The sequence below is a fragment of the Pteronotus mesoamericanus genome, unplaced genomic scaffold (genome assembly GCF_021234165.1).
Source record: "Pteronotus mesoamericanus isolate MK-2021 breed Mesoamerican mustached bat unplaced genomic scaffold, CSHL_Meso_final contig_265, whole genome shotgun sequence".
NCBI classification, from domain to species: Eukaryota; Metazoa; Chordata; class Mammalia; order Chiroptera; family Mormoopidae; genus Pteronotus; species Pteronotus mesoamericanus.
This window is the reverse complement of record NW_026555113.1, coordinates 2399420-2415803: the sequence shown is the minus strand read 5'-3', so window position 1 is coordinate 2415803 and position 16384 is coordinate 2399420. Positions and strand designations below refer to the sequence as shown.

Below are 16384 nucleotides of genomic sequence, written 5' to 3'. Positions count from 1 at the left end.
GCATACGGAGCCGACCACAGGGTGTGGGTGTGCACGTGAGGTGCTGAGGCGCCCGTGGGCCAGTTGGGGCACCCACAGGCAAGGCGGCCCCGTGGCTCGCTGGCGGGCCCCCCGCGGGAGTCCACAGCAGTCACTAGGATAGTGCAGGGGCCTCAGCACTCGCTGGGGTGAGAGAAGGGGCGGCCACACAGCTGGGACCCTGTGCTCAGGCTCCCCGGGTCCCCGCAGGAGGCATCGGACAGGGGCTCGGGGCCCCGGGGCGGGGGAGGTGACCGTGGAGCAAAGCTGTCCCCCTGCGGGGCTCCCGGCCTTCTGCCAAGCCCATTTCCTGTGGGCGATTGTCAAAATCGGTGTTTTGGGCCAAGACAGCAGAAAACATACTCTGCCATGTGGATGACATCCTGCCGCACTTGTAGGTGCCAACAGTTGATGATTGTGATCAGGCAGGAAAAATGTTTTGAGTCATTTAACAGTTTTTAGAAGAGTGTGCCGGTGCCTTTGTGGCCTTTTGAGGACACCAGTCGTCCTAGTGCCATCGTGAGCAAACACATTTGTGTCCAATGAGTTTGACACCATTACAGCCATTTCTCTAAATGGTCACGTTGTCCCCCCTTCAGCCAGGAGGAGTCTCCAACCTCGTCCTCACGCTGCCTGCACACGACCCCGGCGTCCCCGGGAGCGTCCTGGTCCAGGAGTTCTGGGGCGGCTGCGGGATGTTCTGGCGTGGCTGTGCCATGCGGCCTGGCTTCCCGCTCTGTTCAGCCTCCTGAGCTGCGAGGCCTGGGCCAGTTACGTAGACCTGCCGACTCTCCTCCCTAAAGTCTGGGTGATGCTACTGCTCTCCCAGCAGCAAGGCATCAAGACGTGAGGCCCCTGACACAGGAGGTAACACACATGCTTCCCCTTCCAGCGAGCCCCGGAGAGGCCTCCAGCAGCCCCGGCAGAGCCGAGGGCTGCATGTGGGGCTGGGGGACGCAGGTGCTGGTGGGGAGCGGCCTTGGGGGCCAGTTGCAGCCCATAGCTCCCACCACTGCCAGCTCGGGTCGCTCTGCCGTGACTGGCACCCGGCGGGGCCCAGGCCGTTGCCCGAGGCACACCTTGATGGACACGGGGAGGAGTCCCACGAAGACCACCTGGAGTGACCGCAGGGGAGAGGCGCTTGCAGATGACACGGTGCAGTGCCGCCAGCACACAACCTCCGACCTGCTCGGCCCTGTCCTCCTGAGCTTTGTGGCCCAGGAGCAGCACTGTTGGTGCTGCTTCCCTCTCCCCACTCTGGAGTGGTGCTCGGTGCAGGGAGGTGCTGGGGGGGGCGCAGGGCGGGGGCACAGGGCCCTCTGGGCGGAGGAGGCCCCCGAGCGGCCGGCGTTGGTTCCTGGTGACGCTAGGGCGGCGGAGGGGCGGGCAGCGTTGTGGGGTGGCTGTGTGCAGCAGGGCCTGGGGATGGCTCCCTCCCTGCCTCTTCCCACACACCGCACCTCGCGGCCCTCGGCCGATGTCGTTTCGGCAGAGCTGAGGTCTGGGCCTGTGGCCTTCAGCCCGGGGCTGGCCTGCTCCGGTCAGAACACAGGAAGGGCAGAGCCCTCACCCTCTTTCGGGGCCATCCCCTGGGTCTGCTGCTGCTTCCCAGTGGCTTCGTCACGGTAAACTCCTTGCCTCTGCTTCCCCGCTTTCCCCTCCTTGGGGTGTCTACCCTCCAAGTTGACGTGACTCCGTCAGGCCTCCTGAGGTTGGGGTGCTTGGGTGAAGCTTGACGGGCTCAGGAAGACACTGTCAGCGCCCCCCCCCTACCCCGCGGGGCGGGGGAGCGGGGGAAGAGCAAACAGTCCAGGCCCCTTTGAACCACAGCCCCAAAAGTAAACAGCCTCCAGGATGCGGGCTCGGGAGGGGCCCTACGCTCCTCCCCCCTTCACACCCGAGCCAGGCCCGGGCTTAGCCTCCAAGGCGCCCTGGGCAAAGTTAGGCCGTGGTCGTGGGAGAGCTGCTCTGACTGTCACCTGGGCGGGCAAGTGATGACGTGGAGCCTCCTCCGCAACAGAAATGGAGTGCGGGCGGCTGGCCACGGGGCCTTCGCAGCGCACAGTGACATCATTGACCCGGGTGCCTGCGGTGCCCTCAAGCCTCTGAATCGCCGCCTGGTCCTGGGCCGTAGGGGCTCCCCTGTGAGGGACACACAGCACACGCACACGTCCTTACACGCATTGTGCCTGCCGACACACACACACACACACACACACGCACACACGCACGCACGCACACACAGAGTCACAGCTGCAGTCTCCTGGGAAGCACACGGGTCGCGGCCCCTGCCCCGGGCCCTGGGGCGCAGGGCCAGGCTACAGGGAAGAGCGGAGGACCCCAGGCTCCTGCCCAGGGCCCGCTGCGCGCCACCGCGGGGAAATCCTGACCCGCGGGCAGGAGCTCACGCCTCAGGAGGGGCTCCCCGGCCCCCGCCCCCGGTCCCAGCTGACCTTCCAGGTCAGGCTCCCGCAGGCCCCTCCCCTTTCCCGGCGCAGGGCACCCCCGCCCGCCCCGGGGCCACACGCGCCTCAGGCCCCGCACAGCCCCAGCCCCAGGGAGCCCTGGCGCTGCCTGCTTCAGGAGAGGCCCCGACCCAGGCCCGCGGCGCGCCCCGGCCGCTCTGGTCCCGGGCTCGGCCCGGGCCCGCGCTGGCATCACCCGACGAAGGGCCCGGCAGGGGACGTTCCGCTTTCCTGCCCCAGGGCCAGGGGGCCGCTGACTCCCCGTGGACCCCTCGCGGCGCCTGAGCGAGACCACTGCCACGCCCCCCAATCCTAGGCCCCCGGGGTGGGCGCGCCTGGGCTCCTCAGGGGTCCGCGGGGGGGGGGCGTGAGAAAGGGCTCCGCCGGACGGGGGCCCGAGGGTTCCTAGGGGCGGTGGTGGGTGGGGAGGGGGTGTGCGCGGGGAGAGCCGCGGTGGGTGTGGTGTGGGGGGTGAGGAGGACGCCCGCGAGGCGGGCGGAAAGGGTTCGGCGCCCGCCGGTGAGGCAGGGATGGAGGTGGAAGGAGGGGTGGGGGCTCGAGGGCCGACAGGGGTACGGCGCGGGAGGCGGGGCGCCCGCACGGGGACGGGGGCCGAGGGCCGGGCTGGGGCACCAGGGAGAGCGGGAGTTGGGGGCCGCCCTGGAGCGGCGGGGACGCGGGGGGGGGGCGGTGCTGGAGAGCGGACGGGCAGGGGGTGTGTCCGGGGGCGGAGCTTGGCCGGGGCGGGGCTGGAGGATGGACGTGCGGCGGGGCGTGCCCTGGGGCGGCGGGGCGTGTCGGGGGCGGGGCCTGGGCGGGGCCGGCGGCGCTGTCCGGTGCTGAAGCCGCGGCGGCGCGGAGCGCGGGGAGGAGAGGCCGCCATGGACTGAGCGCCGCCGTCATGGGGCCGCCGCTCGCGCCGCTCGCGCCGCTCGCGCCGCTGTTTCTGCTGCTGCTTCTGCTGCCGCCGCTCCTGCCCGCCGCGCCCGCATCCCTCGCCAGGCCGCTCCCGGGGCTGCTCGGTGAGTGGGGACGCGGTGCGGAGGGGTGTCTGAGGGAAGGAGGGCGCCGGGGGGCGAGCGTTTGTGAATGAGGGGTTGGGGGAGGGGTCTCTGAGGGAAGAGGGGACCAGGAAAGCGGCGCCTCAGTGCGAGCGGGGCGGGAGCCTGAGGAGGTGGGGTGGGGGAGGGGGCGCCTGAGGGAACGAGGTGGGGGCAGGGGCGCCCCAGTGCGCGAGGGCGAGGGGCGCCGAGGCGGTGGGGTGGGGGGGGGGCGCCTGAGGGAACGGGCTGCGGGAGCGGGCGCCCCGGGCGTGAGCGGCGGCGGGGCGTCTGGGAAGTGCGGTGGGGGAGGGGCGCCCGGGGGAGCGAGCGGCCCGGGGAGTGCGGCGGCCGCGCGCCCCAGCGCGCCGCCCCCGCCTCAGTTTCCCCGGCGGCGGCCCTCGCCCGCGGTCCGGGGCGCCGCGTCCCTGCCCGGTCGACAGGCGTGGGCGCGCCCCGCAGGTCCGTGCCTCGTGCGCGTGGGGCGGGGGCGCCGAGGCCTGGCCGGCGGGGACGCGGGAGCGGACGGCACGGGGGCCCGTCGCCCGGGCGCCGCGCGGCTCGGGCGGCCGGGCTCCCACCTGCGTTGTCGCCGCGAGCCGGCCGCCTCGCTCCACGTCAGCCTCGGGGCGCGGGGCGGCGCGCGGCGACGGCGGGCTGCGTCCTGCGGCGGCCCCGTCCGCGCGGCCGCGGGCCGAACCCGCCGCCGAAGCGCCGCGGGCGGGCGCCTGCTCGGCCCGCCGCCGCCGCCCCCCGGCCCCCGCGGCGCATCCCCGCCCGGGCCCCGGACGGAAGCGGGCGGACCCGCGGGGCCGCACCGGCCGGCGGCCGCGCGGGGAGCGCCCAGTCCGCCCGCGTCCCGGGCCGCGCCGCCCCCGCCCCCGCCCCCGCCCCCGCGCGGGTCCTCCTCGCCCCGGGCGCCTTCGCTCTGCGGCCGCCCCGCCGCTGCCGCGCCCCAGCCCCGGGCGCCGCCGGCCGGTCCCCTCCTCCCTGGGGCCCCTGTCACCTCCTGCGGGCTGTTTGCTCAGCTGCCCGGCCGCCACGCTCCCGCCACGGTCACACGGGTCAGGGAGGAGCAGCGGCGGCTGCCGTCGCCGCCTGGGGTTGCGGGGTCGGCAGCCTCTGCGGGGCGCGGCGGCTGGTCCCAGGCCCGTCGGGGCCCCCGCCGCCGCCGGTGCGCGGCCATCGCCGGAACCGCAGAGGAGGGGCGGAGGGGCGGCCGCGGGCGCCCTGGAGACGGGCCCGGGCCGAGAGGAGAAACCCCGGGCTGCCCGGGCTGCCCGGGCTGCGGCGGCGGCGTTCTGACGGCCCGCGAAGTGGAGTCGTGTCGCTGGAAGGAGTGCATTTCCCTCCGTTCGTCTGTGCCCCGAGGGAGCCTCTTGGGCGCAGCCTTCCCGTGGGACAGCGGCGTGGGCCCAGAGGGCATTAGAACGGACCCCGCGACGCCAGGGCCGCGCGGACCCCCTGCGTTCGCTGCCCGGCGGGACACGCCCGGCAGGGCACGCGGCGAGCCGGGCGCCTGGCCTGGGCCCCCGTGTCAGCTCCCGGCGCCCTGCCCGCCCGGGCCGCCCCCGCACCCCGTCGCCCCGGCTCGGCCTCTGCGAAGAGCAGGGGCCGCGGGCGCCCGTGACCGGCACGCGCTGCCGGTTTTCTCTCCCTCTGCCAGCTGCATCTTGTGTGATCACGGTCACACCCACTTTGTTATTCCAAAGAGCGATGCGTATGAAAGATGCACCTCCGTTCCGGCCGCAGCCATGTCCCTTGTAACCTGTTCATTTAGCCGTTTACGCGCAACCTCAGGTTGAGGCCTGCAGAACACAGCGTTTCACAGGGATCCTCGTGTTCGCTCCTTGCTGATCCCCGGGCAGTGGGGTGCCCCCGCATCTCCCTTTCTTCAAGGTCACCCTTTCCCCTTTAATCACTTTAGCTTCCTGCTCTTGCACCGCTCATGTGCCCATGTGTTTCTGGTGCAAAAGCCTCCCTGTGACACATAGTATCTACCATTCTCTGTGACGCTATTGTCAGAGCTGGCACCGTTTAGCGATTTTCTTCTCTTCATTGACTTCGTTCCCTGTGTTTGCCTTTGCTTCCTCCCTCTGCTTTTCTCCGTGATTTCAAGACATCCTTTTGTTTAGTGCGCAGTACTTTTTCCATAAATCTGATGTGAGTGTAAGCCTTTTGTCTTTAAGCCGGTCTTCAGTTACAGGGAAGCCCATTTGTGAGCCTGCTCAGACAGCTCTGCCGTTCAGGGTGGCCACGTTAAAGACCCTCCTCCCTTTGCTAAAGAGATGTGATTATCCTTTGCCAAAGGTCATAGTCAGCCTTTCATGCATATTTTGCTTAGAGAATGCAAACTCAAACCTCACCAATGCACCTGTCTTTGAAGATGGTGAGTGTTTATTTTCCTCCTTTGTTTTTTGCCCCTTGATTTGCCCACACATATTCTTCATTCACTAGCAAGCCCACACGGAGCCTGAGAGAGAGGAGGAGCAGTCGGCTTCCTTTGTGAACTAGATGGCGTGATGGTTTATTTTTAAACCAAAGCATCCTTCCTGCCACGGAAGCACAAATCCATCTTTGCTTCTTGGGGTCCGCGGCCCTTGCTGTTTCTTGCTGGTTGTGAGGAACAAGCAGCCTGCCCCTCCCCCAGAGTGAGCACCCTGCTTCCTTCCCAAAGCCTGAGCCTTTCTCCGCCTGTTTTCCCTTCCTGCTTCTCAGGCCCCTTCACTGTCAGGCGCTCATGTTCCTGTGCAGAAGGATTGGGGCTCATGGAAAACCCTGGGCTTTCAGGAAGGGGAGGTGCCTGACATGGGCTCACCCACAAAGTCAGATACATTGGGTGGGACTGTCGTGGCCTCCTGTGTCCAGAGATGGAAGCCGAATGTGTCAGACGGGGGGAACGTGTGGAGGGTAAAACAGATTTTCAGATGGCCTCCGCTCTGTGCCCAGCTGAGCTGACTCTCAGTATCTTGCAGCTCTTCTTTAAAAGCCCATCTGTTTTTCTCTTGGTTACCAAGATCACCCTCAGTGGCGCCCAGGAGCAGGTGTAGGGTGTACTAAATTTGGAAGTCTGCTTTCTACTTTACTCTGTGGGGCCCCATCATGCTGGCACAAGCTCCAGGAATTCCTATGCGCTGTGAAATGTGAGGACCTGTTGGGTCCCTATGAAAAAGGACAAGAACAGCAGGTGAACCTGAAGTTTGGGCTGAGATGCCAACCCAAGGCTCACCAGCCTAGGGCGTGTGTTTCGATGAACTCTGTGGCAACCATTGATTGTTTGTGAGATAATTTCTGAATTCTGAATTTATCTTGTTGTGCTTTTACATGCAGTATTACCTAATTTGTGACTGCTGTTATTCACCCTCTTTTGGAGAGATGGGGTTAACTGAGTTGTCATTGCACGTAGTCTTATTAAGAAAGGTCTCCATTAACATGACCTCTTGGACCATTATCTTAGAATGTTAAACTTTCTTATGAAAAGGTGGTTGTAACTAAATGTGGCCTGGGCTTGGGTGGCAGGTATTTGAAGTATGCCCAAATATGTGCAAATATTGCTAGTTTAAGGATTGTTTATGTGTGGACAGGTGGGAAAAAAAGCTTAAGAAATGGGCAGAAAACGTTTTTCATCCAAATGTGTCTTGGGGGGTTGCCGGCCCAGTGAGGCTCAGTTAACTGAGAACCTATCTTATCTCTTCTGACAAGATGTTCCATTTCCCGAGAAAGCAGACAGCTGACTTCACGGCAGAGACCCTCTGTGCGACAGAAAAGCACCTGGCAGCTGTTTTCACATTAGTCTAAATTGACCTTTGTAAATGTAGACCCAGCTGGACTTATTTTTTAAAATCTAGGTTGTTAGAAGGCCAGAAGACCGGAGAAGTAGAAAAGAGTCAACGCAATTTTCTGCTACCTGGAAACAGAGTGGAAACAGTTTGTCGAAGGAAGAAGGAAATTTTTTCTTTTAATTTGTGCTATCTCTAACAGCTCCGCCACAGCCATTATTTAAATATCCAGGGCAGGAAATGAGAAGGGGCGTGGTTCTCCTGGAAACACGTATGTTCACACAGTAAGTGAGTTCTTTGTTTGCTCGTCGGCTTCTGTGTGGATAAGCGGGTGACTCCAACACTAGTATAAGAAAGTGAACTTCGGACTGAGGTGCTGATGTGTGAAACACAAAGTCCACCTGTCTTCCAAACACCGCTGTGTGCATGATGTGAAGAGATAAGGAAGCCGTTCGGGGGTTTTGCGATGATCACTTGGTGATAACTCTCCTGTATGGAGGTGATAAGAGGGTATTTGACTTATTTTGTTTTTGTCTGTTCCCTCCCATCGTATTGACTGTGATTCAGAAAATGCAGGGACATGCGCTCTCAGTATGTGAGTCCTGGGAGGGTGGTTCAGGGGCACCAGGCTGGAGAAGATGAGCGAACACCTATAAAACAGATTGGGGAGCTTTCTCTTTTTCCTTTAATTAAAATTATCATGCAGTGACATTTTTTTTTTCTTTTGGTGCACCGATCTACGTATGGATTCTGGTGAGAGGCTACAGAAGCCCCATCACACAGCACTGCCCACACCCTCCCCCTGTAGTGATAGCCTTCCCGGTTCCCCGCGTCCCACAGCCCTGGGAGCTTTCTCTTACACACGCTCCTCAGAATAACCTCCACAAGAGAACGTTTCTATCTCAGTTCCCAGACGGAAGGACTCAGCCTGGGGCTGCGGTTGGGCCCCGGGTCTCTGGCCGTCAGAGTCTGCCTTTCTGTTCCGGTGGGTGATTCCAGGATGGGGAAGGGTTGGCCCTGTAGGGTGTCAGTCCCAGCAGAGGGATTCTGCACGGGAACCGGGCAGTCTGACTGTTGCTGTTACAGGGACGGGGGCAGTTTCCACTTGTCAGACTGCCTTTCTGTGAGGAGCTTCAGAACCTCTAGGCCCTTTGGTCCTGTTCCAAGAATATTTGAAAATGCTCTTTGACCATAGTAGAAGGGGCGTGATTTTCTGAGTTGGGTTTTGTTCTGGGTGTCAGATTCAATTATTTGGTTTGCCTCTCTGAGGGAATTTTGATGTTCAGAAAAGGATGGGTTGTTTGGGGCAGGAATGCAGGTACCTCGGTAGAAGTTTGAGGTGTCCGTAGACACTCCACTCAGAAGGCTTCTGGGCTTCCGAAGATCAGATGCCTCCACCCCACCCCCGCTCCTGCCACAACCTTCCATTCTCTATGGTTCTGTGTCCTTTTTCATTTATTCTTTTTTTTTTTTTTGCTTTTTAGATTCCACATAGTAATGCAAATAAAATACTATGGCGTTTGTTTTTCTCTGTCTGACTTATTTCACTGGGCAGAATGCTGTGTAGGTCCATCCATGTTGTGGCAAATGCTAAGATTTCGTTCTTTTTCATGGATGAGTAATATTCCATTGCATATATGTACCACACCTTCTTTATCCAATCACCTATTGATGGCAACCTAAGTTGCTTTCACATTTTGGTTATTGTAAATAGTGCTGCAGTGAACGCAGGGATGCATGTATATTTTTGAATTAGTTTTGTTTTTTTTTTCCGGTAAATACCTAGGAGTGGCATACCTTGGTTCTATGGCAGCTTTATTTTAAATTTTATGAGCAATCCCCATGCTGATTTTTGTACTGGCTGCAGTAATTTACAATCCCACCAGCAATGCTCCAGGGTCCCCTTTTCTCCGCATCCTTCAACACTTGTTATTTGTTGATTTATTGATGATGGCCATTCTGACAGGTGTGAGGTGATATCTTATTGTGGCTTTAATTTGCATTTCTTTGATGATTACTTTTCTGGTGATGTTGAGCATTTTTCATATGCGTGTTGGCCATTTGTATGCCTCCTGCCCAATTTTAAATTGAATTGTTTGGGGTTTGGTTTGGGTTTTTGTGGGTTTTTTTTTGGTGTTAGTTTTATGAGTTCCTTATATATTTTGATTATTAACTCCTTATCAGATGTCTTGTTCATGAATATCTTCTCCCATTCAGTAGGTGGTCTTTTTGTTTTGCTGATGGTTTCCTTCACTGTGTAAACCATTTTGGTTTGATGTAGCCCCACTTGCTTATTTCTATAAGATTTTTAAAATGTATTAATACCGACACCAAGCATTTCAGACTTGTTACAACAAAAAGCCCACTTCAAAGCAAGAGATGAAGGAGGGATTATTTTCATAAGAAAATTCTAAGAATTGATTCCACCTAAGCTTGACATTTAGTGTCAAAAAAGCAAAGAAAGGCTCATTTTAGTCACTTGTTCTTTTATGGGACATGCTGTAGGTGAAAGCATGGAATTTCCCCTCATGACGTGGGCATTCTGCGTCACCATATGGCTCTAAAAGCCCATTTCAGCTTCTGATGCAGTGCCCTACATACAGTATAAAGGGTGTTTGGAAATGGTTGGTTTGGTGGAAGGAGTTTTCAGAAGAAGGCTGACCTGGTTTCCAAAGGGAAAAGGACTTTATATTAATGGTTCAAGTCAAGTCTGACTCCAAAAGCAAAACACAGTCACCTTGCAAATGGACAGAGCAGCCGATAAAGTTGGCCAAGTCTTCTTCCATTTGGGTTGTGGCTTTAATCCAGCTGAAAGCTGTGATTAACCTGTGGTCTGGCTGGAAGACGGTTCAGCGATACGCATGTTCTCTGAAGTAGCGGTACTTTAACGGCACCAGATGAGGAGTACCAGGGACAATGCAGCAGTTTCTTAGGCAGGCAGTGGAACCTTGTGAGGAAGCAGAATGAGTTGCCCACCACTGGCTTTTACCAAAATCTCCATTAGGACTTCTTTTATCCCTTCCTCTGCTTTTACCTGAAAACAGGTTGGGGTTGGGACCACCAGACTTCTTTGGATTTAAGTGTTGTGTGAGTGGACAAAGATGTCACCAAAGACAGGCTTGGCTCTGAGGGGCAGGCACCCGTCCTTGGGACCTGGCCTTCTTGGGGCCTTGTCCCTGCTTCACCAGGGTGTTTGGTCCTGGATTCTATGAAATATTAGTCACTACAGATGAGAAGAGGATTCCAGCACAGCTAGAAACTGCAGGTGGTTTCCAGAACTTGGTGGGGAATGAGTGGATATGGGCCCAGAGCACAAATGCAGTGACTTTCCACTTCAGAAATCTTTACACTTTGCACTTATACTCATTAAAGCCAAGAGAAATGAAAGGACTTCACCTACAATCTCTCTGAATTCATAGCACAGAGAGTGCCAAATTCTTGGCGTTTTTGAGAGGACTATGTGAGATGGTGGGAGAGTCCTATTTCTTATTCCCAGAAGCTCTAGGTTGCTGCATTTAATGTTGGAGGTCGATGGCCAGACAGGGTGGAACATTGTTATTACTGCAAATAATATTATTTTGCTGACTTTTAAGTCTTGGCTGAATTTACTATTGAGATTTTTTCCAAAGAATTACCATTAGATTTTAAAAAGTAATATCGTTTGTGTCTTTTAAATAAGCATATTTTTAAAATAGTCACACTCAATTAGGATGCAGGCTGATCATGTTGTAATAATGAGAATAATTAATGGTGATAACTCTGTCTGGACTTTATTTCTTATCACCTCTCTCAACAGCTAAAAGCCCTTGAATAAAAAAATAGGACTTAAATAACAGTCCTACAAATTTTTACATGTTTGAGTGGAAAGTGTAATGAAAAGAGATAATACATACTCTTTTTTCAGACACACTCACCACTTTCTTTTAAAACATGTAACATTTCTAACATTTGATAAATGTGAAAACCACAGCACTTTCTTTTTAGTGTATCTGACATGTCTAGGTTGCACAGTGTCTGAGTGTCCAGATTTTTGTTTGTCACCGAGGCACGGAAACTATTTGGTGACAGAGATGGGAGGTCTTAGTCCTTGTGCAGAAGCATTGAGGGCTGCACACAGCACTGGCCCGCGTGCGAGGCCTGCTCACCCACCTCGGAACGTAGACCAGGTTGGCCTCGCTGCAAAGCTGCCCCCCAAGTAGTGCCCTCCCCCCTAGCCCTGCGCCCGCCCTTGGAGTGGAGTGAAGGCAGAGGCCGGGGGATGTCGCCCGCCCCCATGGGAGGCTTCCACATCCACCACTTTCTGTGCCTCTCACCCAGGGACTTGGGTAGCGGGGGTGAGGACACCACTGTGCCACTGTGCTCTCAGAAGAGTCCACTGTGCTGGTAATGCTGGTGTCTCACAGTCCCCAGAGGTCTCACTGACTCGTTCAGCTTCTCTCGCTGTGGGTCCTAGACTCATTCTCTCTGACATGGCGCTTGGTGCGTGGGCCTCCCACGGCTGAGTTCCTCCGCAGGGAAGGGCTCTGCCCTCCAGGTCGCACCTCATTGGAGACCAGACGTCACTACATTCTGTCCCTTCTGTCCCTCCCTGCTTGTCTGCACAGCTCTGTGGGCCCCAATCTGTTCTCTCAAAGTGAGCCCTCTGGGTTGCAGTTGGAGGGATGATTCTTGCAGGCAGGTTCTGGTGCACGAGAATCCCAGGTGCCCTGTGGCCTCCTCGGGGTGTGCCAGGTTCCTAAGGGGACAGCCGTGGGCTCTGGACTGACTGCTGTTTGCTCCCCATAGGTCACCTGTTTTCTTCCCAGAAGCCTTCCCCTTAGAAGAAGAAAGATAAGGAGATGCACCCCCTTGCTCTCTTCCCGGCTTCCATAAGGCTCCTTGGGTTCTGTGGACCCGGGACCATTTGTGGGGAGGGAAGAGGGTTCAGAACTGAGGGATGTACGCCCACCCTTGCCTTGACCACTAGCTTTGACGTTCCCGCGTCCTCCTTCTGCTGCGATTGGTGTGAAGTGTGACTCGAGCAGCAGCATGTCCCTCCCCATAGAAAAAATCCTGCAGGGATGCCTGTGGGGAGGGGGAGAGATGTTGGGGTCCCATGTGCAGCCCATGGGCTGTGGGGAGCATGCTCTGGGGCTTGCCCAGTGAGGACTCCACATTCTCAGCCCCTGATATTCATACCTGTGACCTGGAATATGCTTCAGAAAAAAAAGCTTTGTGTCAGAGTTCAGCTGAACAGAGAAACCATGATGTCAGAAGCAAAATCATGCAGAGAATTCAATTTCTTGTGGAACCGTTTTGGACTGAAATTCCTCATCTGGCAGGAGCCTGATAGGGTCTCTGTACAGAGGGCTCAGTGCCCCGTCCATACCCACCTGCTGGTCACTACATGAGTTTCCGTGTACACGCCTCCCTTTCAGTGGCTACAGCAGGCCTGGAGCTCCTGTTGGCTTTTGCCTTGTTTGAGGCAAGAAGCAAGTCATTTAGGGGTGCACATCCAGTGAGGGTGATTGAAAATGCAGAGGCTCTTTTATAGGAGTCTCTCATGGCTTGGAGTCTGAGCAGGAGGAAGCATTCTTTAAATGGAAAAAATATTTTTCAGAATAAAGAGTAGAGTCTTAGTTTCGTCCCCTAAGAAGTAGGATCTACTTATTTTCGAATTTCTGTAACAATTCCCAGTAGTTGTGTGAGTTTAATTTATCCTCATCATAGGACGTGGGTGCCTGTGTACACATCAAGTAACTGAAATGTGTGAGTTCGTTGCTGGTGCACATGGAACTCATATAACAAGCAAGTGTCAGGAGAATGGACCGACATCAAAACAACAGCTTGGGAATGAAAAATTTGTTAGTAAAAAATATGGTAGGTATGCAAAGGACAAAAAGAATACCACTCTTTATAATGAAATTAGATTCTGCTTGGTTATATGTACACTGTATCTTTGGGAAGTAAGATGTAGTTCTCAAAAAAATCTTGATTTAGTGCTATTCCGGTAAGATAAAAATGTGTAGCTGAGCTGAGAATTTGGATATTTATGTTCGTATTCTCTAGAGGTTTTGAGGTAGTGGTGTAGATGTCAAATTCACTTTGGAGCACAAGAACACTACATTACTGACATATCAGCACATTAATTAAGAAGTTTGTTGGTAATTTGGAAAGTGATATGTTCAGTCTAAACTGATACTGCTAAAGAATATATAGCATTTGATTAAATGTTTTCCTTAGGAACTCTGAAAGAGCAGCAGATATCCAGGGTAAATTTAAAAAGTCAAGCACTATGGGAAAAAGAATGTTTGAGACCATTAGAGCTGATCTTACATAAAATAACGTCTCACAAAGATTGTATTTGAAATGGATACTAATTCCAAAATCAAAACTTCATTTTAAAGATTCTAGCCAGGTATGGCTATATGGTTACCATGTCCCAAACGTTGTGCTCGTTCCTCCGGAATACCCAAACATGCTGGAAGAAATGGCCCGACAGAGATAGAACAGGGTGACAGAGGTCCGTGGTAAGCACCTCATCCTGTTTGTGTGAGACCGACAGGCTCCTTGGGCCCTTGGACACCAGACAGAAGCAAGAGCTGTCTCCTGAAGGAAGGCAGCAGCGTTGTAGTGTCCAGCTGGTCAGGACGACGGACTGAGCAACGGCTGTGCTTCAGCCTGTGTACCAGGCGCTGGCCATGCAATCACAAGTGAGGCAGTGACCCTGCCCTCTAGTTCCTTCCCTGCTTACAGGACACTCCCTACCTCCTGAACCTTCTCTGTCTCCTGAACCTTCCCTGCCTTCTAGAACCTTCCCTGCCTCTAGACACTCCCCAAGACCTTTCTTTTTCCTGTGCATTCCTTGTGCTTATGCCGTAATGGAATTTTATTAAGGTAATTCATGTAATAACTGCAAAGAACTGTCTTGCACGCCGCATCCACTGTTCTTGGTTTGGGAAGCTCGTCTGCGTCTCCCTGTGAGGAGACCTGGTGAGGAGGTGCTACACTTTCACTCCATGGGCAGGCATTTCGTTGTTTCCTGCCTCTTGCCAGGAAATGGAAATGGTACCTTTGAACTTGGCTTTAATCGTTGGGACCCTTAAGAAATAGATGCTTTTCATTAGATGTGCAGACAGGCATGGACCTCATTAAAAAATAACAACATGCAAAAATAAAGAAAAAAACCCCAAATCCTGCAACAGTCAGAATAAAATGCAGTGAAACAGGGAACTGGAGTGCTAGGTCCAGCCTGAACACTCACCACACAAGACCCTTGGGTGTGGGGCCCAGGGGCAGTGGGTGTTTGGGAAGGTGTGGCCTATGTCCTGGCCCTCCTCCCCTCCTCCTTCTCCGTGGTGTTTGTGACTTTGCAGCTGCTTGGGTGACAGAAGAAAACTCTTCCATAAATCCCTGAAAAGATGTAAAAGCATCTCAGCTTCTGGGCTATGAATTGTTTCCGTAGCCACAAACTACAGTTGACCTCGACCCACCAGTTTATAAAGCGTTCCATGTGCCAGCGCGGAGTGGCTAAAAGGTGACCCGAGCCCTTGCCGAGGGGCGATGAATTGAGGGCTTGCCAGGTTATTATCTGTTTCTCTCCTCTGTGCTCCGCTCACCTCATGTTTGGAATTGATGACCTCCGGCTTCTTCTCTGGGCTGGGTCATAAATTACTACGAGGAGAAACAGAAACTGAAGTGTTTGCAGAACGGAAATGAGGGCGAGAGGGAAGAGCCCGCGTCTGGGTTTGGCACGCGGGGCAGTGTGGGCGGGCGTGAGTGCTCAACTCTCTTGTCCTGACAGCACACCCTAGCTCGTGGCAGTGGACAGGCCAAGTCCTCCGGGACCCATGGTCCGGGCCGAGCGAGGTCCCCCTCGCTCCTGAGAGCACCTAATCCTGTAGGGGATCTGAGCGCTGGAGTCGCGAGGTTCCTCTCCTTGGCAACGCGATTTGACTCAGGGTACCCTGTGTTCCCTGCGCCGGGGGTGTTCCTGATACGTGAGCTTCCGGGTGGGGGAAACACCCCTGATGTGAGCCTGGCAGAGGTGCAGGCGTTTTGGGACCCAGAGAGGGTGACGGCAGAGGGAACGGCCAGGGCGGCCAGGCCACCTCGTTCATGAGGAACGAAGGCCCTGAGATGGGACTTACTACACTTTCTTACCCAAAGCGGGAAGGAAACATCCCCCTGAGCAGGTACTACTTGATCTCTTGCCACAGGACTCGCTGTTCCCCCCCCGCCCCCCCCCCCCCCCCCCCGTCTCGGCCTGGCAGCCCTCGTTTTCTGATGGGGGTGGGGGTGGTGTCCGATGATGGCCTGCGCCTGCTGCGGGCGGAGCCAGAAGCCCAGGGGAGCGTGGGGGAGAATGCGGCAGGGGAGGCGGGGTGGCCCCGCTGTTGGTGAGCGGGAAGGACAGAGCGCCTTCAGAGGGGTGAGGCTGCCATGTCCTGTGGGGTTTGATGGTGAGGTGGCCCCTGCTCCAGCAGGAGAATGGAGATGCGTTTGTGCCACATGGCCTTTCCCTTCCTCTTCCTGGTTGGGTGACTGTATTTCTCTCACAGGAATGGCCAGGCACCAGTGTCTCTGTGGGCAGTGAGGTGAGGTGGATACACACGTGCCCTGGTTTACCAGACCATCCGTGTCAGTCTCTGCCCCACCTGGCAGCAAGGAAGGTCATGTTAGGTCCTCAAATGTCAGGGAAGCAGAGCAGGTGCATCTGGGGTTCCCAGCTCTCTGGAGCCCCACACTCGATTTCTTTGCAGGTCATTCAGTGATGATCCAGTTCTGAGAATGGAATTCAGTTCACACTTCCTTACAAAGCCTAATTTATAACCCGAAGATCAGTGTTGTGCCTTGGGGGACATGCACCCAGCAGTGACCAGTGTGGGTAATTTGCCCTGAGTCTGGTGAGGGTGGAGCAAATGTGGTGTCCTCAGCGCAGAAGGGATGACTAGCGACTCGCTTCCATCAGGCCACATTTATTCACTTTGAAAGATTAAAAAAAAAAAACTTAAGTCCCCTTCAGTTTAATGTTTTTAAAACTTTTTTACTTATTAATTTTTTAGAGAAGGGGAGGAAGGGAAAGAGAGAATAACACAATTTT

At 56.0% G+C, this 16384-nt stretch overlaps 1 protein-coding gene across 1 annotated transcript in view; it reads left to right on the top strand.

Moving 5' to 3' along the window:
• Window positions 1–3372: 3372 nt before the first annotated feature.
• Window positions 3373–16384, top strand: part of PTPRN2 (protein tyrosine phosphatase receptor type N2) — a 265811-nt gene continuing 252799 nt past the window's right edge. Inside the window, exon 1 of the mRNA XM_054574797.1 lies at window positions 3373–3505. Within this exon, the coding sequence (XP_054430772.1) occupies window positions 3385–3505 (121 nt within the window). The 5' untranslated portion in view covers window positions 3373–3384. The remainder of the gene's footprint in view (window positions 3506–16384) is intronic.